The 25,152-nt window shown below is 34.9% G+C and overlaps 1 protein-coding gene across 1 annotated transcript in view; it reads left to right on the plus strand.

The window, feature by feature from the left end:
- The window catches only part of DENND1B (DENN/MADD domain containing 1B), a 200,980-nt gene that overhangs the window by 125,470 nt on the left and 50,358 nt on the right, over positions 1-25,152 (plus strand). Inside the window, exons 14-16 of the mRNA XM_012650453.1 lie at positions 5,438-5,483; positions 9,977-10,078; positions 22,278-22,403. Of these exons, the coding sequence (XP_012505907.1) occupies positions 5,438-5,483; positions 9,977-10,078; positions 22,278-22,403 (274 nt within the window). The remainder of the gene's footprint in view (positions 1-5,437; positions 5,484-9,976; positions 10,079-22,277; positions 22,404-25,152) is intronic.

Genomic DNA, 25,152 nt, shown 5'->3' on the forward strand with positions numbered 1-25,152 from the left:
TCATTTAGATAACTAAATGCGTAAATAGAAACAAACACAATCAGGCTGTGGTTGGGAAAACAGTGCAGAACTTACGGCATTAATTACAGAACCCAGTATCTCAGGTGTCAGAGTGTGTCTGCCAAGTCAGCAGCACACCCAGTACCAAATACCAGCAGACAGGTTGCCTGTGATGCAGGAATTCTCAAGCTTCAGGTTTAATTCAAAGTCTCAGCCTTACGCCACTGTGGAAGGTAATGTTGCAAAGTCTTGCGAGTAATTCTGAAGAGCTTCCTAGTCCTAGAACAACTCTCAGGGATCCAGCCCGATCTGAATTCAGCCAGGCCTCTGGAACCTCCTTGTCCTCGTCCCCTGACAGAGTCTGCATGCTTACAGTGAGGCCAGACAAGGATTGTACTCCCTGAACGGCAGCTCCAGGACTTTCTTCAGGACTGGGGGGTAAAATGTTGTCTTCATTGCATATTCATTTTCTGCAGGCGTAGCTTAATTCTTAGGAAATGTGATGAGGTTTTTCCTCTGAACCATGTCCACACATACATAGAAGGAAGTAATTTTGACTGTAATGTATTTGTTTATACCACAGCTAATATTATTAAAAACCAAAACTCTTTTAGAATAAATATATTTATTTCACTTTCTGCGAAAGGCGGAAAGTATTTTAAGGATTAAAATGATTTAAGTTCATACATACAGGTTTTCTTTTAAGTTTTTATGACCAACCCTGCTCAGAACAGGTGATGGTAATGACAACACATGTGCTTGGCCACATGTCTGTTATACTAACATGTTGTGTATCTCCACAGCACAGTACCATTGTGAGTATTCATGACGCTGCGAAGATGCCTGGTGTCCTGCCACCACCGCGTTCTGTGGTTCAATAACTAGAAAGGAGAAACAGTTTTGCAGGAGACTGCAGGAATGCAGTTTAATTACATTGTGAAGCGTCACACACAAGTCTAAGAGGAAAGCTAAATCTATAGATAGGCTCTTTTATTATTCATTTTAGAGTTTTTCTTTGACCAGCATACCTGTAGTATTTTAGCATCCTTGAAGACAGGGACTGCAGTCTGTTGATGTTGACATATGTGGTAGATATTTACACATAGATTTCGGTGATTAAAACTGATTTATTTCAAAAATATTTTTTATGAAAGCATTTGAAAATATATTGAGATATGATTTTTAAAAATATGTCAAGTTAATGGTTCAAGAACTAACACTTCTACTTAGGAGGTTTAGAATTATATTTTATCATATATAATGTTAATGACATCTTAATTTTTCTATTAAAATGTTCTGACCTCTTAACAGGTAACACACCTTTAAGTTCAATTCTGTATAATGAATTACACATCTAAGGCTTTCTAAAATGTTATTTAGAATCTATTCTATGACACAGGCAGTCTGTACTAATTCTTTCCAGAGCTGTCTTTCTGATACTTTCTGTCCCTGCCATCAGATCCTTCTTTCTCTGCTGCTTCCACCATAATGAAGGAAGCTTGTTTCATATTTCAATCCCTGGAATTTTCTTCCTAGTTTTAACATCTAAAATAGCCTTTGGGGTGAGTTCTGACAGTCTGCATGCAGACACCTCCCTGGTCCGGAGGGTAGAGCACTGGCACTCACACAAGGAGTGTCTGAGACTCCCTGAACCTTAAGGTCGCAACGGCAGGCTCAGCTTCTGTCACAGGAACTGCAATGTCGTATTGTACTTACGTGATTCTTTTTAGCATAACCAAGGCTCTGGCTCTCTTTCATTGTCAAAAAATTTGGTGGATTAAACTGTTTCCTAGAAAAAATGATTTTCTTCCCTCTGCATCCTCGAGGTTAGAATCATGCTGATCTATATGCAAAAGGGAGAAAAATGTTACATATTATCCCTTCAATCTCATGGGCTTTGAATAAATAAATTTTATATAGCAGTTCAAAAATAGCACCAGGAAGATTTGATAGGAGTAGATATATCTTTGCTAACTCTTTTACGTGATTGAGACTTTCTAAACCCTGAGATAATCCTCCCTCCACAAAGTCTTTCTGTTTTTGAACCTGGTGGCTCTGCTGTGTCACGGAGTGTGGAGAGCCGCGATGCCATCTTGTGACCATGGGTGAACAGCGCATCTTGATCTACTGATAAAGACCTGTTCCTCTGTTGGTTCATGCGTTCATTTATCTATTCATTAAACGTTTAGTGAGCACCTATTTACCAAGCTGTGAATATGTAATGTAATGAGTAAGACTTAGCATCTGCCCTTGTGAGATTTGCAGATAGGAAGAAATCTACACATACATACACCTGTGCGTACGCACACCCACAGCAAAGCGTACTACTGAAATACTCCAAGTGCTCCAGCAGAGGCGTACGAGAGAACCATGAACGGAAGTGCAAAGGAGGAAGTAGCCCACACTCCCTGGCAGGTTAGGGAAGGCTCCTGGGAGAAGTGACACCATCCACAGTGTCCCCTTAATCAGCCAGTACAAGAGGACTGTCGTGTGCAAGTCTGTGATGTTGCCAGACGTTCTTACCTGTCTGAGTCCATAAACACAGGGGAGGTGGTGTGACTCGAGCACCAATAAAGTTATGATCGTTTGTTATTTTTTCAGGGAATGGTTGAGTAACTCTTTTTATTTAGGCTGTCCATCTGACTCTTCTGTGGAAGGAGCAGACTTAGCTTCTAAGAAAATAGTGTTTGAAAAAGTAAATAAAAATTACGTCCTTTAGACTACCCTAGTAGACTGCCGTTGTAGTCTGTGTCATGGGTGGTCTCTTCGAAAGAAAACCTATAAAAAGAAGAGCCTATTTTTGAGTAAAGATGAACTTGCTAACAAAGAGCAGCAGCAGAAATAATGGAGCCTTCTGAATCCTGTCTTTGCAGAACGACTTCATTGACAGAAGGTTCAGGACAGTGTTGCACGTGGATGTCAAAACACCTGTGCTGCCGAGAATCTCTTTCTGGCTTATTAATGCCCTAATCTACATGGGAAATTTCAGCGAGGGTTGCAGAGTTACTTTTCGTTAGGTTTAGCTGATTTCATATTAGGATTACAATCCATTTTTTGTGAGAAAGAAACAACTATTCAATTAATTCTGTATTCTGTAAAACATCACAATTATTTTAGGAAATTAGGCTTCAGATTAATAATGTTTACAGTTCTCAGGTCCGTTATGTTTTGGATTTTGTTAGAAATTAGTGAGAAGAAAACGTGTGGATGATACCCAGTGATCATATTTTAAAAAGTTTCAAGTTACTGTATTATTAACTTCTGCGTAGGAGCTTTTTATTCAACTTTTAATTGTAGCTTAGTAATTTTTATAAATTTGTTGTTTATACTTCTAAAGATTAGTAGCTTTCATAAAATTTTAAAAATGTTTTCCTAGATGTATTTCCTAGTATTTCAGTAGGTTACTTAGCACCGTTGTCTCTGATTTCAAGAAATTTTTATCCACTCAACATCCCTTGCACATTTGTAAAATGGACATGGGGATTATTGTTTCTAGAAGGCTTAAATGTTTTGATTAACACTATTTTATTAAAATATACTTTGAAACCTGAGATACCAGGGACTCTTTGTATATTATAAATCTTGTGGGTAGGGTAACCTAACCTGGCAAATTGGAAGTTCGCGTAGTGACTTTGGTAGTTTAATACTATTTTGGATGTGCGGAGGGCTTCACGTAGTAAAGATCTTGGGAGTTGCCTGGCTTGTTTAGTCAAAGTTGCCCAAGCCCAGTCATGGAAGCCCAGAATAGCTAGTGACGTGCATTTTATGTCTTCTGTGGAGTTCCAGAAGGAATTCCAGGGAGGAGAACTTGAACTGGGGCAGTGACTGGCCTTCCCTCACTTAAGCAGAAGTGGAACAGTCCACATTTGTTCCCCCCGTTTCCTTTTGAAGGCAGAAAATCTGTCAGGTCTTAAGGATATCAGGGCCTATAAATAGTTCTCAACTTTCAGTCAAGCGAAGAATCCAGAATATCAGATTAATTCCAGATGGTCTGTTGCATAAAAATTAAAAAAAAAAAAAATAGGGAGGAACAAAGCTGCCAGAGGCAAAGACTACTGGGAATTAGAATCTAGTATATGAAGAAGTAGTGAACTGGAGTGTACGGGCTAACGAGGAGTAAAATAAGAATTTAACACTTGCGTTGTGAAGTCTGGATGTGTAGATTAATGTTTAGCCATCCTTAAATTTGGAGCTGTTTGAGGTTACTTTGAAATCTCTGAGTCTGTCAAGGTGCCTGTTAGTTTTATCTATTACTGGTTCTCGGTAGCAAAGTGAACACACAGTAGTTTGGACAGCTTTGTTCTCATAATGACAATGACGTTTAGAAAATTATGCAAATCCTTTGAGAAAGAGGATTATCTGTTTGCATTAATAGAAAAGGTTTGCATTAATAGAGCACAGAGATGTCTATAAAAGAATTGCCCAAAATGTTTTGTTTTAAAATAGCTGTTTATTCACATATCTTTTATCACCTTGGTAGACATCTGTCCATGCTCATGTTTTCATGTTAGATGATATTTTAGTTTTGAAATGTCAAATAACTTCCTTCATGTATTTCATGAGCAGCATTTCTGAAATAACTAGTAATTCTGATTTTATATATTTAAAATTATTTAATATCTGTCTGCTCTGCTAGAGTATAAGATCCACAAGGGAATATGTTCTGTTTATATGTTCATTATTGTTCCCAAACCCTACCTCACGGCCTGGCACTTGGTATGCTCCGAGTATCATGTGTCGAATTACTTAATTCAAGATCCTTCTCACATTTAACTATTTTAAAATTTATTAAAATCATTAACAAAAGTAAAATTTGGATAAACCTGAATTTATAAAATTTAAATAAAAGGCAAGGTACTTGAAGGGAAAAGAGAGCACAGTAGGTGAGGAACTTATTTATTTTTGCACCTCTTAGTTCCAGAACTGTGCTGGACACACAGTAAGTCTCAAGGTATATTTCTTGACTGACTCAATAAATATTTGGGGCATAGTAGGTATGAAACAATGAAGACATATTAAAAAATAACATAGAAAGAAGAATTTAATTGAATAGGAAAAGATGTACAAAAGGAATGTAAATAAATTTGGTGATTATTTAGTATATATTTGCCAGGAGGTGTATGGAAAGATTCAACCCAAGACTATGGCCCACACCCTGATACTCTTCTTAAATAAAAAAGTTTTTAGGCATTGCAACTCTTGATTTGATTATAAATGATTTTGTGATTTTTATATAAACCAACCTTAATTTTAGTATATTAATGGCCTCTAAGATTAAATTTGAGTTTTATATATTAAATAATTTTGACTATCTATAATGTGTTATGCTGGAACTGTGCATTTAAAACATTTAAATTTTTAAACGTGAATTGCTTATATTGTTGTTTCAGTTTTAATGAACTATATGAATCTATGTATATATATATTTTTAATTTAGTGCCCCAATGCCATACCTGATTGGAATACACTCCAGCCTCATAGAGGTGAGTATCTTTCAGACATTGGGATAGTGATAAAATTAATAAAAATCGTAGTTGAAACAATTTTGTTTTGAAGGAATATCAGTTGAATAGTACAAAGCAATGACTAGTTTTATATTTGGATTATACTTAAATGTTCATTTTAAAAAAGGTACCATTGAAATGATTTCATTTAAATTAGTATACTGAATGACCATTTTCAATAGCATGAAACCATGGAACTAAGTTATATTTGGTAGATGTTACATGGTAAGTTTTAAATACTAAAATAGTGAAACATCTTGACTTTTAAACACCTTGAACTTAAAATCAGATTTCAGAGAGGGTTCTTATAAAGTTAGCATGTACAATAATAAACAAAAGGCTTGGATTAAAACAGAAGACTTGAGTCAGTTGAGTGGCATCCTTATGCTGGATGATTTCAGTTTTATTCAAATAAATTTCTCTTTTTGCTGGTTGTGCAGATTTCATTTTAACCCAATTTCTAATGAGCAACCTTAATGAATTAGCCTTGGTTTTCTTATTAGTTTTTGTAGATACCATTAGTCCTTACTTTGATCAAAGAAGAGTCTGTTGATGTATTTCAAAACTCCTGAGGATCGTACTGGGAGAGAGTCATGCCCCTGTAGGAGGCCCGGGTTATGGAGTTGTACCTGTGCTCCAGCTTTGGGCGTTTTTTTCTTTTTTGCAAAATGCTAGGGCAACATTTTTTGTTTCAATATTAATAAAAATACATTTTAATGGATTTCTTCAGTAGGTTTTTAATATTGAAGTCTGGGTTGGATAACTTTATGACTATATTCATTTTAAGAAAACTTGTTCTTATGTCAAGGCACTTATAGTGAAAGGACAAATTATATGAAATAAAACATGAATGGATAGGTATTCTGTTATTAGATCATGGAATATATGACTGGCATTTTATTCATCAGTAATGTGACTTTATTCAAAATCTAACCATAGTTGGATGCTTTAAAGAGTCGTCAAATTTTATTTTTATGTTAGCATATATTTCTCTCCTTATTTAATGTATCTAATAGGATATGTAATTTTTACAATATATTTATAGAGATGAAAAATATTTGAAATTGTTACCTGTTGATGTTGTATTTTTTTTGCATAATGATTCTACATCAACTTTTAAAACAAATGATTCAGTTTTTCCAAAATGATATAGAAAGGGATATATGATTTTAAAGATTCAATTAATTTATCACATATTTATTGGACACTTATAGAGAAATCCAGTACTATTTTTAAGGAGAAAGTTTAAGAATTATTTACTTCTTGAAAGTGTTGTCTTGGAGAGAGAGTCTGTTAATTTAAATGGCTCCTATTATTAAATGAAAACATTCAGAACCATGATTAGATTGGCTGATATTTCTGTACTTTTTACACTCTGGACTTGTTCAAGGGTCTTAATAGTCAGCTTTATTTTATTTGATTTAGTAGTGAATGAAAAGGTATACTGGGAACCTCCAGAATTCTTCAAACCAGTTGGGTACCACTTATTAACTTTCTTTTTAATCTTTTACAAGGTGATGTATATCCTGCAATTTCAGTCTTACTATGTCATTATCAGTTTTTTCCCCACTAAAATTTCTATCTTTTTGGCTTTTTATTTTATCAAAAATTGTCTTATAATTAAAATGCTAATATAGCTATTTACATATTTCATATGCAAGACTGAGCTGAGTAAGTTTTTGCATTTTGTTTGGCAGTTACAACCAATTTTTTCCTATCATAATAGTCAAAATATTCTCTTATTCTATCTCTACTGGTCAAGACAGTTTCAACACATTTTATTAGGTTTATAACAACTTCCAAATATAGTTGTTCAAAGACATGAAATTAATGTTCTTTTATATCTTTCTTTATTTTTATGAAATTATGAGTAAAAGATGGCCAGAAATCTCGTTGTAAAATAAAAATTTTCTTCTAAAATCAAGGATAAAAACATTTTGTTCTCCTTTGAAAACTAGACTTCAGGGATGAGCTCAGGGCAGATTAAGGCCTGTAGTCGTTAGGAATAAATTAGCAGAGGCTACAACTGTGAGGGTTATCTTACTTGTTTTAATATACAAAGGACTCTATATGAAATGTCGAACCAGTTTCATAAGATTGTGTGACTGCTGGCTCCGTGACCTTGCTTTACATCAGTGAGCATCACGCACACTTGTAGCCACACTGTGTGGAAGGGTCAATATCACTGGTGTACTTGAGCACCTCACTGCTGTTCTTAATGGGGCTTTTAGTCTGTGTCCCATATTATTTTATTTTTGAATAAAAAGGTAAATTCATTTTTTATATTTTCTCTTAATGTTATATCTTACAATTTTATGAGATAATATGAGACAGAGAAAGAGGCACAATTTTATATACCATGTATGACTTCCCAAGCCCAGTTAGAAAAAAACAGCAAAAGCCTGATTTGGAGAGAAAAAAATAGATAAAATATTGATACTAATCCAAACATTTAAAAAATTAAATTATATACTTTTTTTTTTTTTGCCTATTGGAGTTCTCACTTTAGGGGCTCTTAGTTTATTGATTTGGAATGAATATTATTTTCTGTTCTTATTGAGTGGTCCCTTGAACTGAATTTAATGTTCAGCTATTATTAGACTTTTTAAAAATAAAAGCAATTTTGAAAAAATTATGCATGTTATATTAATACCAATTTCCTTTATTGAGAGTTTAGTGTTTAATGTCATCACAAAACATTTTGAAGGGCACATAGCTATTATCCTAGGCTATTTATAGACTAACTCATCCCTTAAAAAATGTATCAGATTTCTAGATTATCTTTACAATTTCTATCATAAGGAAACTTAAAAATGAAGAAATCAAAATTATGACATAATTTTTCCACAGAAATGTCATTAATTATATTTTTGTTTATAAAATAGGTTATTATTATAGTTATACTATAGTTAATCTTTCAGTAACCACACATTTATGTATTTAAAACTTTTTTACATATATGTATACACATGGAAAGGAAGGGAAATAGTTTTTATAGTAGTATTAATAGTGTTATCATTAGGGATTCTCTGCTAATATCTTAGTTAATATCTAAGATGGCTACTATCTTAGTCTTACTTTAGAATAGTTATGATGTCTTTTACAAGGTAGATTTTTAGAATCATATGTCCCCTGAGAATCCACACTCTACATAGATATTGTGGTTTTCTTAACACAGAAATTTCCTACCCTAGACTAATAGTACCCTAGCAAATTTAACATTCTACTTAATATGCAGAGATTTGAAATTCTAAGTGGATCAGAGAAAGTTCAGTCATGCTAACTTAAAATAATCAGTTGAACCAATTTAAAATTTAAGGTATTTAAGTAATACTTTTCAAAAATGACTATCTTTATAAAACATCACTTTAAAAATGCTATACTAAAATTATTAACCTATTAGTTGACCTATACAGTTATGAAATTCTGAGTTCATGAATATATTTTATTAATGAACACCTTATCTATCACTGAGGATTAATACTATTTGCTCTAATTTATGTAAGACTAATAGAATTATATGATTTAAGTATATATATATTAGTTTAAATAGGAAAAATGAACCATAAATGTTTCCTTTATCTAAAGATGAAAAATTTGATAGAAGGGGGAAGGGAGGAGGAGGAAAGAGGTAGAAAACTTACCTATTGGGCACAATAAACACTATTTGGGTGAAGGACACACACTAAAAGCCCCGACTTAAGCATTACAAAAGGTATCCATGTAACAAAAACATTTGTACCCCCTTAATGTTTTGAAATAAAAAATTGGTAGAATTCTAATTTGTTATCATTTGTGGAAATATTGAGATAATTTAACTATTTTGACTAAGCTTTTAAACAGATAAGACAAGTCAAGATAGTCAATCTGATAGGCAATTAAATGTGATTATATTGAAATTCATGCGAAAAATGTTACTAACAATGAATTCCCCATTACTATCCTCTCTTTTATTTTCTTATTCAACTTTCAGTCCTCATCATCAACATATACCTATTGGTATAGAAATATAGAGAAAATATTTATTAGTTTAATACTGTAGTTGTAGTTATTGGTTTATGTTATCCCTGCAATATATTTTATGCTAAAAATAGATATAGAGCTGGCTACAAATTCCTGTATCATGGGACTGAAATTCGATTGATAAATTTTAGAGGATGTAATTTTTTTACAATTTGATGTATTTGTGCCTATTTTGTAAGTCTTTGTTGAGATACCTGTCTGGTAGTTATGTTTAATGTTAGATGAGCAAATGTTCTGTTTTAAGCATTTTTACCAAATCCTTTTGAATGGGTTGTATTCAAACTTCCTTTCTCAGAAGGCAAGATTATTTATATTCTTTTATAATGTAAGATTTTCCTTTTCCCAAGCCTAATCCATTACGATAATTTTTAAATGTATTTCCAAGTGCATCATAATTTTGTAGGAAAAGAGTACTAAGATTTTTGTTTGTAATTGTGGTTTTTAAACAGAGAGTGAAAAACAAATCGTTGGACGATGTGGTCATGTTGAATGTTGATACAAACACTTTGGAATCACCGTTTAACGACTTGTACAACCTGCCGAGTGACGTGGTAAGTGTGAGGATATTTTGTGATGAACACGCACGTTTTCTCCTAGACCATTGCATTATGAAGTTATTTTTCCCACTTTTTCTATCTGAAATAAAAGGGTTGGGTATGTGCATGGGGTGTGAGAGGAATTGATGTAGATTCTGTATTTAATATTTTTCCTTTTGGCAGTGGAGGAGATACTGAATGGAACATCATATTCCTTATTGTAAAAGCAGGATCATAATTAAAAAGCTAGTTGCATTCATTAGGCAGAGTTCCTTCAAATGTGAGTCTCTTCATCTCATCTTAATCATTATATTACAAAGTAGGCATTTCTGTCTGCCTGGTGGCATGTCTTGCAAAAGAATGAGAGGGCTTCTGAAGGCTGGAAGGAGAAGGGGGCCAATTACCGGCTCTTGCTTCCCTGCCACCTGCCAGTGCTTTCCTTTTAATTAATGATCCAGCGTTCCTGGTCAATATAATAAGAAATGCTTGTACAGTTGGGGTCAGAAAATTCTGGCTTTGATCTCCCTCAACTTTCTGAAACATTTATTTGTTTGCTCTAAATTATTTCAGTTTTATTTTAATCTTTTTTATCCTGCTGAGGGCCGCGAGAATGAAAACCTACACTGTTTGTCATTTGCTTTGGCAGAGCAAAGACTGCTTGCTTAGAATTCTATTTGTAAATTAAACTGCAAACCCAGTTTGTCATAAAAGACATCTGATCCTTTTGAAATGACGAAAACTGTCTTTTGTCTGTAAAGGCTGATAAATTAAGTGCCAGTTCTCTTCTGGTCTTTGATCTCACAGAGGGTTCTGTGTGTGTGCGCGTGTGTCTGCAGCTTATAATGGGACATATTCTGTATTTCACGTTAAATAGTCTCCAAAAGTGCATTTTTTGGCCTGCATATTCCTTAGTACAGGGCAAAAATGCAAACTAGTACTGTTCCTGTATGTATTTTAATGGCTTTTTAAAAATATCTTTATAACATAGTTCTCAGTTAAAATAACTTCCCTTTTAAAAAAATCAAAGCATTCATTCTTTTCAAGGATATTGAAATTTGGGAATAAAAAAACCTTCAGAATATATTTTCTGTAATATTGCAAATAGTTTGAAATCCATTATTAAGAAGTTTGAGAAAGTGAACTTAAAAATCCGAAACTCAAAAAATACAGTAATACTAGCCTTGATTGTTCTTATGGCCAGTTATAGCAAAAACATGATTTGAAAGTCAAAATCAAATTATTAATGCCCATAAATAACCTAAGATTCTTGCTGACCTTGAGGCACGTTAAAATTGAACTACTCTATCTTTCTGTAGTAAAATTGATCCTACATATGAACAAATCTAAATTGTTCACTAAAGGCCAGTCAAAAATTCTCTTTTTAACTCATTATAACCACATTGCCTCATTATAAAATTTTGCAGAAACTGCTAGAAATGATTATAGTTATTAATTTAAAAATCCATCGAAGTGGTCTTCACTGGATAAAGAAATAATTATGAAAATAGAATCTCAACTTTTAAGAATGTTTTCCTTATGTACATGTATTTCCCACTGTTAATCCGTAAGGAGAAAAAACTGTTAAAAGAAAGAAGAAGAAAAAAAAAAGAAATTCAGCTTTTCTGTATATGATATTAAAATTTTTATAGTCAGCTTCAATGATAGATGATTCCTTGAGGAAAAACAATCTTTGAAATTTCATTTTTTGATGGGTGATTCTTGATTCTTTTTTAATTGAGAAGTACTACTTCCTAGTAGGATTAGTTTGATAATTAAAACATTTATTTAAATATATACAGAGAAGTTAAATATGTAATATAAAAGTCTAAATATATAAAATGACAAAAGTGAACATCTTGTAGTTTACTCATAAGCAACAGCATAACTAAACATAACTGAAATATTAAAAATGTAGATTAAAAAGGAACACTGAAAAGTGGTATAGGTTGATTAAATACATGCTTGAAATTAAGGGCCGTATACTTACAGACAAATTTGAAGATTACAGAAATCAAAATAGCTCTGAGCTGGAGCTAAGACTATTTACTGAAATTATGAGATGTTTTAAAGTTAAAGGAATTTTCTAAAAATATTTTGGGTGATTGTTTAATGCATCTCTAGTAAATTTAGCTTTTTCCTCAGTGTTCCAAAGCTGTCTCTTATTATAATTCTAGAGGAAATACGATGAAATATCACATCATATTTTTACAATTATAGATATTTTGAATGAGATGTGTTAAAATCACAAATGATCTTACCGAAATTTTTTATTCGTGATTTGAATTAATAAAATATACTTGAAACCTGGAAAATATTACTACTGGTATTGTTTGATTGTTCAGTAAGTTAACTGAGATTTAAACGGGGGACTTCTAACATCGCTCACCAGAGCGTTTGAATCACACGTGCAGGCCGGACGGCGCTCTGTGCATGTGCTCTCCATTACCGCGCCACACTGACCACTGGTCTTGGCTGCTCCGAGGTCAGTGGTCACAGTCGTCCCGAATTACTGCTGCTTTTTCCTGTGGACCCTCTGCTGTGTTGCACGCTGTAATCTTCTTAATGGCTTCATTCCAGTATTCACACATAATATTTTAGATTTATTGACTGTTAGAAATACTACCATGCCAGTAGCAGTTCCGCTACTCTTAAGGTATTTAAAATTGGAAAAATAAATCAGGGCAAAGCTTTCAGGAATCCTTTGTTTTCCTTAAGGGAGGGGAAAAAACTTTCTTCCTGTCTTCTGACAAGAACACTTGTTTTTCAATTTCATCATTTCAGTATAGATTTGGATCATTAAAAGAAAAAAAACATTTTATTGGGAGTGATTTTAATGATATTATTATTACACGGAATAACTTAAAAGCAGATCCATTAAAAATATATTTTTGTAGTTTTTGTGTATGAATATATTGTGACTTTACTTTTTTAGTGGCTATGCCAAATAGACACCTTCAAACATCTGTAGTTTGAGTGTTTTGAAATAAAAAAAAATAAATTTTGGGGCTAAGTAACAGTTCTAATTAAAGTTAGTGTTATTGTGGTATTTTTATAAGGGTGGGAAAAAACAACCAGTTGAATTAATTGTATCATTTGAAATCTCAGATGTGTTCATTTTAATTTATGAAAATGCACTACTGAAACTTTCCATTTTAAATATATACACAAATTTAATTTCTGTTACATATATAATTTAAAGTGTTCTATTTCTAAGGTATTACTGCTCATTTTAATATTTATCATCAACATTTTTAAAAAGTAATTTGGAGAATTGCTACTATTTCAGAAATAAATAGGGTAAGCCACTTATTAGAAAATTAAGCTAGTAATTAGAATTATAATAAGTTTTAGGAATTCTATCTTCACATGAAATTAAGTTAAACAATTATAAACTAAGTCCTATAGACAAAAGCAAGTTAGAATTGACATCTGAAAAAGTTACATGCATTAGAATATTCACTACAAGGGACAAGTAAATTTTAACCTATATTGCTTAACTGTTTGCATAATTTTAACTAGTTGTAAAAAATAATTTACTTAGAGTTAGGTCAATATGCTTATCTCTATTTTAGACAAGAAAATCGAGGCACAGAAAGTGTACTGTTAATGGTATATCTGGAGCTTTAGTTCATAGAGGTTGATCCTCAGAACTGTACCCCAAACACTAGCCCATGGTGCCTCTCATATAAACAGGTTATACAGTGTAATGAATAACTCTTAAAATTTAATGTCGATGCTTATTTGACATTCTAATCTTGTTAAGGAAATATCAATCTGATCCATTTGATTTAAATTGGAATTTTCTGCACTGTTTTTAAAACTTCATTTTCATCTGTAGATAATACTACTGGAAAATAATTTTCTATTTTCTATTAGCGTATAAAGAAGATACAATGGACTTAAGAATTATACAGTTTATTGGAGACCATTGTATGTTATAGCTATATTTTGTGTGAAGCATATTTAATTACTAAAACGTTGAAAAGACCTTATTATAAATTGGTGTTATCTATTAATAAAAGACCTCACGTGGTGTAGTGAAGCTTTCAGGAATTGTACGAAGGAATACATTAGTGGTTTTATTGTGATATGAAAAGGAAAGACACAAATTGCTCTGAATTATCAAAAATCATTAAAAGCATAAAGAACTGAAGAAAACCTCTAAAATTCTGACATTAAATAAGATCTTCGAATATCTACATTCAAATCAGTTTATTAATTTGGGAATAAATTTGGAAATGAATTAGCTTTTTCAGTGAATTTTAAAAATCAGATTTTTTAAAAATAGTAAAGTATATAAACAAATTATTAAGCTCTTAGAACCACACAAATTGTCAGTAGATATTTTAATTCATTGAATATTTCCTCTAACCTAACATGATGGTTTAACATGTTAAATTGTCATAATATATGTTATAAAGAAAAAAAAGGCCCCAGAGAATATAATATTAGTTCCAGGTTTGCCACAATTCCGCTGTAATCCTCACTGTGTTTAATGGTAGGTGAAGTCCCTCACGAGTTTCTAGGGTGGCCAGGTTAGAAAGATAACACAGTTTCATTCAGCGTCCAGAGTGATTTGGAGAGCATTTCATGTAGTTTATGGAGTAGACTGCGGGAGACAAATATTGCCTCCAGTTTGCTTAGGAGAAGTGTGGTCCTGCTCTGTCTTTGGAATTCAGGCATCTGGTTGTGCATTGTCCCTACCGAACAGCCCTGGTACAGTGCCTTGTAAATAGTAGGCATTCAATAAACGATCACGGAAGGGAAACACCAATTGCACCTCTTTTATCTTTTGTAATGGAAGTTGCTTTTAAGGTCCCTGTTAATAGTTACCTCCTAGAACATTTTGTAAGGATATTTTCATTTAACTTTCATACTGATGAAAACAAGAAACCTGGAAGCATATTTAAAATACACTTTTTGACTACGAGTGCAGCCTTTTATTTCCTGTCCCTGGAAAAGGAAACTGCGTTGAGGTCGCAATCGTTGTGCTTCTGCGCACTCGTGCGCACGTGTGCGGAAACCCGCCATTCTTGTAAAGTTATTTTTGGAGAAGTGATGAGTTACAAAATTTTTTTTTTTTTGGTTTGTAGGTAAACTATTACAGAGTTTGCTGTTTTCCCTACTGTTTTCTTGGTGTGTGTGTTTTAAAACATAAACCTTAAACGCAAAAACGAAATAAAAAGAGCAAAACCCCAAACCTAGTTGCACTTTTGAGCATATAAAGGATTTTTATTTTCTCTCAACTGAACGAGGGAATCTGTCCTTCCCACTGCAGTGGTCCGGGCTGCGGTGATCTCCATCTATGTCTCTGTGCTTTTCCATTCGGAAGCTGATGTATCGTTTGCCACTTTCAGGGATTTAAAGTGCTCCTTGGCTTTCTCGTGGCCTTTCGTTTCCGACTAAATCACCCAGCCTTTCTTTTCATGTCTCCCTCCCCACCCTGTACTATCCTAGTAGCATGCTTCTCTCTCTCCTTACTGCCGATATTAAAAAAAAAAGGTAAACCTTAATTTCGGCTTTCAAAATTATCTTCAATATTTATTTCTACCGTTAAATCCTTGACTTTTCTGTATTCAGGAAACGTTTCTGTGTGTACTGCTGTGAGCACCGTCTCAATAGTGGTCCCCAAATCTTGCCGATGATGTAATAACCTGCCGAACTTTTAAATGAATTGTGTCCGTGGAATCCACCGCAGATGCTTTGATTACGTAAACTAGAGGGATCAATGTAAAAGTGTGCCTGGAACAGGTTGTTAATGTATTCATTCATTTGACAAGTATTTATTGAGCACCTACTGTAAGCCTACATTGTGCTAAGAACTGGGTATACAGTGGTGAATAAACAAACATACACCCTGACTTCACGGAGCTCACATTGTGTTAACAAACAGATTGAGACAAATGTTACGAAGGAACAGGGTGCAGTGGGAGGGAGTAACGGGGGATTTAGTTTAGATTGAGGGTGAACGAGGCAGGCTGCACCTGTACAGACTCAGCAGTGCAGGAAAACAACGTGTGCCTCTGAGGTGCAGCGAGGAATGGTCTTCTGGAGTGGCACATAAACTCCTGGGAGCTCAGGTGTTCTCCGTCTCCACCGGAATAGTGAAGACTGCAGTCCTGGGGTTTATTTTGCCTTACACCTGACCGGAACCTGATGCCGTGTCGGTTCCGCTGAGGGTTGGATTTCAGGTGCTGTGGAAGCATCGGGAGCTGGGCCTGTGTTCTGTTCATGTCTCGTGTGTCCTTCTTAGTGATGCTTCTCCGTTAGGTGGCGCATTAATCAGGGCACCAGCTAAGCTGCGGTAACATGGAGACCCAGATACCCGTTCTTAGATCAAGATAGAAATTTATGTCTCTGCTGCATAACTACTAAGAGCTGAGTTGTCCAGAGCGGTGGGACAGCTCTGCCATGCTCAGCACACACGTCTCCAGATTTAAGGTGGCTGTCCTGAACTCTTTCTCTCCCTTGCGCCAGAAGAAGGCGGGTGATCCAGGAGAGGGTACTCGTATCCCTTTCCGGGGCATGGCCTGAAGGATCCCGTTCCTCAGCTCACATTTCGGTTGCCAGAGCCAGCCATATGGCCACGCCGCGTCACAAGGGAGGCTGGAAAGAGCTGGGTTAACCCGGCGTGGTTAACCGTGCACCAGTCCAAACGTAAGATTTCCTTTACTAAAGGACGGGGGAGTGGATGTCGGTGCACTGACGGCCATCTGTGCTCTTAGAGGTAAGCCGAAGTGAAAATACTTCAGCCGAGCTGAGATGCCATTCTCTCTAGTCTGCACACCGAAATCGGCCTTTCATGGTCCGAGCTCAGTGTGCCAGGAACTGCTTTCTCCAGCAGTGAATCGGTGATAAGTATCAGTAGGCCAGGCAAGTGGCGGGGGAAGATGGGGACTGACAGCATGTGCAGAGGGTCGGCTGTGGGGAGGAGTTTGGCAGAGTCAAGAACGGGAAAGAAGCCCTGTGTGGTGGGGCCCGACCTGTGAGACGAACAAAAGGGAGAATTATGCAAAATGGGTTTGCAGAGGGGCAAGGGCGATTATAAAAGACCTGTAGCTCTTGCGTAAAGACCTTTGGGTTTTGTTGGAAATTCGTTGAAGATTTGTAGCGGAGGAATAATGTGATCCACCTGGAGTTCAGAAAACATCGTCTTGGGTTCTGGGTCTGAGAAATGAGGCAGGGAGGTCCGTTAGGAGATCGTCTGTAGTGGTTGAGGTGAAAGATGGTAGTCGCTTCAACCGGACGACGACAGGGATTTAGAGAAAAGTGGACACATTTGAAGTCTGCGTCGGAAGCAGCATTGACGGGCCCGTGCGCGTGTAGGCAGACGGGGGGTGAGAAGGGTGGGGTGTCGAGTAGGACCCACGACGCTCCTTTTCCAGCAGCTGGACGAGTGGAAGTGCCCGGCACGGCACTGAGCTCGAGGTGGAGACAAGAACAGTTTGTCCTAATTTTAAGGCGCCTCCCAAAGGAAAACAGTCGTAGATGATGCCGCGTTAGGGTTTCATAGGCCCTGTAAGCATGCAAAGAAACAGTGTAACGATGCCCTCCGTAGGTGAGTACATCGTATGCTTTTCATTTAATGAATGTGAAAGTTACTGTTTTAATCCTCAAATAGAGGCTTGTTAGAAAATTATTATATTAGGAGGGAAGTATTAATTTTGTTTCTTAAAACTGAACGTTAGAAAGGTTAAAGTATAGAGACTTAATATCTAATTCATATGATAACCATACATGTTTCATGGGAGAATGAAAGGTTTTAACTTCATAACTTTGTTTTAAAGCAGATGATTACTTGACACTTTAACTTTTCTAAATGTTTGTCATTTCTAGAGAACAGTTTAGTTGTGTAAAAGGAGATATCTGAAAACATGAGGGGTGTTTTAGATGGTGTAGGTTATCTAAATGTTATTTTGAAACACTTATTTTTATCTTCTCTCCTGTATCCTGATGTTTCCCTTTGTGATCTCAAGAAGTAAAATTAAAATGTCTGGGTATAGCAGTTAATTTACTTTTACTGCAAAGATGCATCTAGAAGTCAAGTAAGGGGAAAAGCTATCACTTCTCTGAAAACTCAGCCCCCTGTGTGCTCTTCCTTCCTGACCTCTCTCCCTTGGCATCAGTAAGTAGTTCATTACTCAGACTGTGCACGTGGCTTGCACTCTGTAACTTGCACCTGTGTGCTGTGTTTACCCGTGTAATTCCCTCTTTTTGTTCATGGTCACTTTGTAGCTAAGAGGGTAAAAGTGGAGAATTAGTTGTAATATTCATGCTGCAGTGAACTCCACCTCTGCTAAAATCCAGGTTATAATTCCTCCCCTGGATGGCTGCTTAGAGGTCAGAATTCTCGTTGTATGAAAGGAGTTTAAACATTTGATAAGAGCAATGAAATGATGTTTGTCTCTGAAGTTTCTTTTCACTGTTCAACATTTTTTTGGGGGAGGGGTCTAGCTTAATACCTAGTTAGACTAAAAAATTATTTACAGAGTAAAAACGGTCTAAAAACAATAAAATGTCATTTCTGAAGTAATCTTTAGCCATTGAAGGTTGACGCTAGCTTACTTTCTTAAAAAGGGAGAACAATTGATATATTTTGAGTATTAATAGAACTGTGTGATAAAAGCCACATGACTAAGGTTCCAAATGCTTTTCTGAATTAAGAGTCGTGTGTGAGTATGAGCCTTAGGGTTTCATGGGAAGATGCACGTTATATTATGACTAAACTTAGGAAATTAAGGCAGAAAATGATATTTCCCTGACCAGATATTGAAAAAGTGCAGAAGAGACACCATCCTTTTTATAGATAAAAACTGCTAAAAGCTAATTAGCACTGCAAAGGGCAGTGGTAACTGGTGATAATTTACTCTGGTGATATAAAGGCCAGGAGAACAGCAAGGTTGATACAATTATTTTAGATTAGATTAATATCCTTATATCTAAAACTGATTTTTAAAAATAATTTTTGCAGACTATTTTTGAGCATTCAGCTGTGCCTATAGAAACACTTAGCTGTCCTTACGGTCTCTGAAGAACGGGAACAACCTGAGATCCATTGACAGTCAAAGCTCACTGGAGTAGATCAAGGGAAAACTTTTTTTTTATGTAGTTTGTAAAAGTTGAAGTAATGTAGAAAGAGGCAAAGGAAAAATGTAACTATATTTCTTGTTAGGCAATTTGTAGCCTCACATATCTGTACGAAATTAGATAGTATAGTCATGTAGAATAGCATTGTCCATAATAATAATGTGAGCCACATACATAATTTTAAGTTTTCTATAGCCACATTAAATGGTAAAAAGAAATAGGTAAAATTAATTTTAAAGATATATTTGATTTAACCCTATATTCAAAATATTATTGCTTGAAAATGTAATTGATATAAAAATTATTCGTGAGTTTTTTTTGTACTAAGTCTTCTCAATACAATGTCTGTTTTACACACTCATAGAAAATTTAATTTGGATGGGTTACATTTTAAGTGCTTGTGTGGCTAATGGCTGTCTATTGGTCAGCACAGTTTTAGAACAAGTATTTTCTTCTTCTTTCCTGTTTGCTACACGAACGTAGGGAGCTCAGGAGTTACCGCTGGCTGACTGATGTGGGGAGTGAAGGCTGCGTTAGGAGGGCTTGCGGCGGTGGGATCGACAGGGCTGCATAACTCCAGCGGCAGCTGCTCAGTCAAGGACTTAGTGTGGTGAAGGCTAAGGACGGTCTGACTTCATTCCATTCTCTGAGCACGTGTTGTGATTGTCCTAAGAATATTGTGTCCTTGATTTGTGGAGAACTGAATGGTCAATTTCACGTTTTATAAAAAATACACTTTCAGGAAGTTTCTTTTGCAAAGATAGAAGGCATGCCAATTTTTATTTTCTAAAGTAAATTTTTCTTAACCAACCATTTACTTTTTATAATACTTTAAAAGACTAAAATCATATTCCATCGTAATCCTTGTGGGGGGGCAGTAACTAAATATGTTAATATTCATTCCTATTAGTTTTTTTTTTAAAGGCATTTGAAACTTAAAATTACAGATTTCAGAATAAAGGGCATTAATTCAGAAGTTTTTTTTGTATTTATTATTGTTTGAATATGTGGGTTACCTAAAAAAATGTGCATTTATTTTAATAATAAAAATTCCCTCTTAAATGAATCCTGGTTTATGCACTTTGTGCGCTAAATGAATTAGGTTCTAAACTTTTATCCGAATCTATGGAGCTTGGATATAAATTGAAAAGATCACAGCTATGGGGAGAAGACCTATACTGCAAAGGCCTTTCTGCATAGATTATGAACATCATAACTCAATAATTTTTTCAAAACTATGGTTATAATTGGACCCAATGGGGGTCTGTTTCTTTGATCAGATCACAGTAACTGTGACTTTACACTGGAAAATGTCACCACTGTGGAGGTTTATCACCTGTAGAGCTGGTCTTTCTCTGACGCTGTGTTCATTTCTCATTAGCATTATTCAAAGTTTAGTTGTTAATTAGGTTGACACTTCAATTACAGTCATTATCATCTATAAGAGTAGTCAGGACTACTTGCATAAAGAAATAAAACTATTCCTTCTCACGCATGTGTGTGTGTATATATATATATATATAGAGAGAGAGAGAGAGAGAGAGAGAGAGAGAGAGAGATATGGAGAAATGACATTATCTTGTTACCCGCTGGTTTCATAAGGATAAGAATACGGTTGAGGGAGCAATTCAATCAGAATTTGTCTCATCACTTTTTTTCCCCTTAAAAAAATAATTATTACGCAATTTCACGTTTCCGTTTTCAGCATTGATGAGGAATATGTGAGAATCGATATTTTTAAGTGTACAGACTATAGTTTTCTGTTTTGTGTCAAAGGAGTTGGTGAAATGAGCTGAATGTGTAGGAACATTTTATATCTCCTCCCCCTTAAAAAATAAGAGTTTGCATCAGGAGTAGGATCTCACTTAAAAATCTAAGTCAGGGCTATTCATAAATAATATTGCCGTCCCCAATCCCCGGACCAGGCACGGGTACTGGTCTGCCTCCTGTTAGGGGCCAGGCCGCAGAGCTCGGAGAATGTGCCCCCAACTACCACCCCCCCAAAAAAAATTGTCTCCCATGAACCTCAGGAACTGGGTGGGGGGCGCAGCAGGAGGTGAGCAGGTGAGCGCCAGGCAATCCGACCGTATTTGTTTACAGCTGCTCCCCATCCCTGTAATCACCAGTACTCACCCGTGAGCCTGCCCTGCCCTCCTCCGCCCCATCCGCGGAAAAATCGTCTTCTGTGAAACCGGTCTCTGGTGCCAAAAAGGTTGGGGACCGCTGCTCTGAGACATAACACTTGAAATTAAAAGATGGAAAATGTATAAAAAATTATAACATCTAAGTGTCTTTTACATTATACAAATTCTTAGATAAGTTTTTCTGTGATTTAAAAACATGAGTGTTTTAATGATTACTGGTTCATGACGCAATGACATTGAACTGAAACCCAGCGTGCGGTAGTAGAAAAAACAGGACAGAGCTGCGTTTAAATCACAGCTTTGTCAATTTTTAGCCACATCGTAAGGGCAAATTAATTCACATCTTTGTGCCCTGTTTTTTCATTCATAAATGGGAATAGGAATGCTTTCCTTAGAAGACTGTCGTGAAAATTAAATGAGACAATGTGTAACATTTGCGTACAGTTCTCCACTCATGATCCCAATAACTTTATCTCCTCTCCCCCTTTTTATCTAATAATGACAAAAACTATTCAACAAATGACTGGAAAATTACATATGCAAATGAGGCTTCCAAAAATAAAACTAAATAGTAAGTGATCCTGAAGGACCATATCAAATCACCTTACATAGCAAAAATGAACGACACCCAGCCAGCTTCATCTCAAAACAAGTAGGCACATGTTGTAATTGCTAAAAGTCCGCAGAAAAGTGGCTCACAAGCAGTTTACTGTAAAATAATTAAAGCTTATTTATGTCAAGAGGCCTTGGGAGGAAAAAAAGAGCGCATAAACCAATGTGCATTAGCACTTTACCGTCCTCTCCTGCTTTCCTTTCAATTAACAGACCAGCAGGTGCTCTCTGCAGTTAAAAAGATAAGCTATGGGGAGGAGGATGAATTTTTGGCTGACCTGCAGACACTGTGGTTTGCCTGCTGATTGGGTTCGTACCTCGCTGTACCAATTTCTGAGGTGTTAATTTAACTGTTCCTCTCTGTCATGCAGGTCTCGGCCTTGAAAAATAAACTGAAGAAGCAGTCCACAGCTACGGGCGATGGAGTAGCTAGGGCCTTTCTTAGGGCGCAGGCTGCTTTGTTTGGATCCTACAGAGATGCATTGAGATACAAACCTGTAAGCTTTTTCTTTCATCACTATTTTCATTTTCTTTTTTTATGGTTCTTTGGAATAAGGCAGAAAAAAGAGAGACATCGTTTTAATATCACACCTTAAAAAAAGTATCATGATGGTCTTTTAAAATCCAAAATAATATGCTTCAAAACACATTCATATCTAGTTTCTTGACTTTTCGTTTTTAGTTTTCAGTAATCTTTAGTTAATACTTCCCACATTCCTTTGTGTGTCATCTTATTAATGTTCCAAAAATGGAATATTTATCTCTTAACTAATGAATGAATTGTCTTAATGTATTTTAAAACTTTCCTGATCTTGTTAAGATAATTAAGAAATGCACTGGACAATTGGATTTATTAGATTAGTGAATTTTGGAATGACAAGTACAAAGTAAAAAAATTACACGTTGAACATTTAACGGTATTTGGAAGTTCTCTTCCTGATTCATAACAGTTTTCTAAAGTAGGCTTATCTATTTATAATAGCATATCTTAGCTCATTTTCCCATTTTTTTTGTTTATTAAACTAAAAATGGTTATCGTGTAGAATTACAGCCAAGTTATTAGGTGGTCCGAAAAGGTATAAGTCAAAATATATTTGCTTCTCTCTCTGAATTGTTGGTTCAAGTATGTTAGGCTGATTTTATAAAAATTATTGCACTGCTCTTCCATGACCAGGTGAGTAAGTTGTAAGAGATAAAAACACTGAATTAGTAATAAGAACTGCCATCCAATAGGAATTCAGTTACTGAGCTGTGTAACCTTGACCCACTTCCTTTGTCTCTCTGGACTTTGATCTTCTTATTTGTAGAATAAGGTATAAGAATTCTTATACCTTCCCTATCTGTCTTGCAGGGTTGGTGTGCAAACCTTACTGTAAATTATGAAGCGTTAAACAAACGTGAATGGGTTATATGCTTTCTAAACTGACTTCTGAATTAGTGATTCCCGCCCACTGGTTCTTACACCTCTGAAGGGTTATTGAGTTATGGGAAGGCATCCTTAAATGCATGGGCAGATCAGCTGCTGTTTCTAGATAAGAACATATATCTAGTTTACATGTTAGTCTTTTTGAACTATGTGTGTATTTTTAAAGCATTATAGAATTCATAGTATTGCACATAGTATATGTATCTCACATGGGAGAGTCTTAAAAAATTGTTGATAGTTATAAGGGTCTCTTTCTATAAATGACCGGAAACCAATCATCCACACCACAGTAGAGCATGTTGATACTCAAATTATTCAATATTAATTAAAACATAAAAATGAGTTTGAAAAACAAAATTAGTGACTAATTTTAGTTAAGTCATATTTTTAAAATAAGAATTGATTTCAAGTTTACACTACAGCAGGGAAAGTTAAAAATATCACTTTGCTTGAATTTTGACTTATTTAAATACTTATCTATAGAAACTAATTTTTTTCTTTTCATTTTCCTTTAAAAATCTGTAAAAGACTTCAGATTTGAAGGAAGGAGCAAATCAAAGAGAGGATTTTCTTAAATAATTTAAAATTATCAGTGTTAGGTACTGGGTAAAATTATTAAAATATCTTTAACATGAATTACTATAGATTTTACAGTTTAATTTTCTCTTCCTTTGAGCTTCATTGAGCAGATAGGGGTAGAAAATTTCAATGACTTTAGTTTAAAAAAACAAACAAACAAAAAAAAACCTTGAAAGCCAGATTCCCAGTATCTATGAAAAATTTTGTCATAGAATATCTTTCCTGTTTATTGATCACACCTTATTATAAATTTATTTGCTTATTTATCTACATTTTCTCTTTTTATATTTGATGTTTTCTCCTTTTCTACTTCTAGTTCTAGGATAATATTTTCATTTTATGTGCCTTTATATTTCTTCTGACTGAACTTTGAATGAAAACTTCCTTTTTAAAGTATACTGAATGCATTTAGATGATTTTTTCTATGTATTTTCACAAAAAATAGTTTTTAAGGAAAATGATTTATTGTATATAAAATATGGTTTTTTTCATCTGTGATCTTTACAAATGACCCCGTAACATAGTTTATTAAAAGTATATTTATTTTTTTAATTTAGAACTCTTTTTGGTCATTTATATAACAGGCCTATGTCTTTGGTATGTTTTTTGATTGACGTAAAAAAAGGACTAAGTGTAGAAGTTGCGATTATTTCATGGTTTTGTCTTTTTTCAAAAATATGTTTCGGTAGTATTTTCTGGTTATTATAGTATCATTAGAAAGGGAAAAATTTCTAAATAGTTTTAAGTGGATCTGAAATCTCTCACTAGATGTTACTTTTTAAAGTTTTGTGATTGTTTATGTACATAAAAAATGAAGCATTATTTCCCTTACATTTGACAAAGTTAAAGCTGTCGGTTAGGCTGAGACTCACCAGATCTCAGGAGCCACCTCTTCACCTGGCAGTCGAGGCCCTTACTGTGGGCAGGTTGTCTGTCTGTCTGTCTTTTCTCCTAAACTTTGACCTCATTTCAGAGGATTCTGCCTGAGACTCCAAATGTCCCAAGCTTCTCAGGCTTCCACACCTTTATTTATAATCTTTCTTCCTGGCTTTTAATAGCCATCTAGTTCCTTTCCTATTCTTGAAGCTGTAGTTTGTACTGACCCTCTCTTTCTGTGAATTAATTACACTTAACACATTTCTTTTCCCTTTTTCATATACTGTATTTTAAAGATGAAGAAAATGATACTCAAAGAATTTAAATAACCCCATCGATTTGCCCCAGTAAGTGAGTATCGAGGC

This window comes from Propithecus coquereli, unplaced genomic scaffold, assembly GCF_000956105.1.
Source record: "Propithecus coquereli isolate 6110/MARCELLA unplaced genomic scaffold, Pcoq_1.0 Scaffold328, whole genome shotgun sequence".
Classification (NCBI taxonomy): Eukaryota; Metazoa; Chordata; class Mammalia; order Primates; family Indriidae; genus Propithecus; species Propithecus coquereli.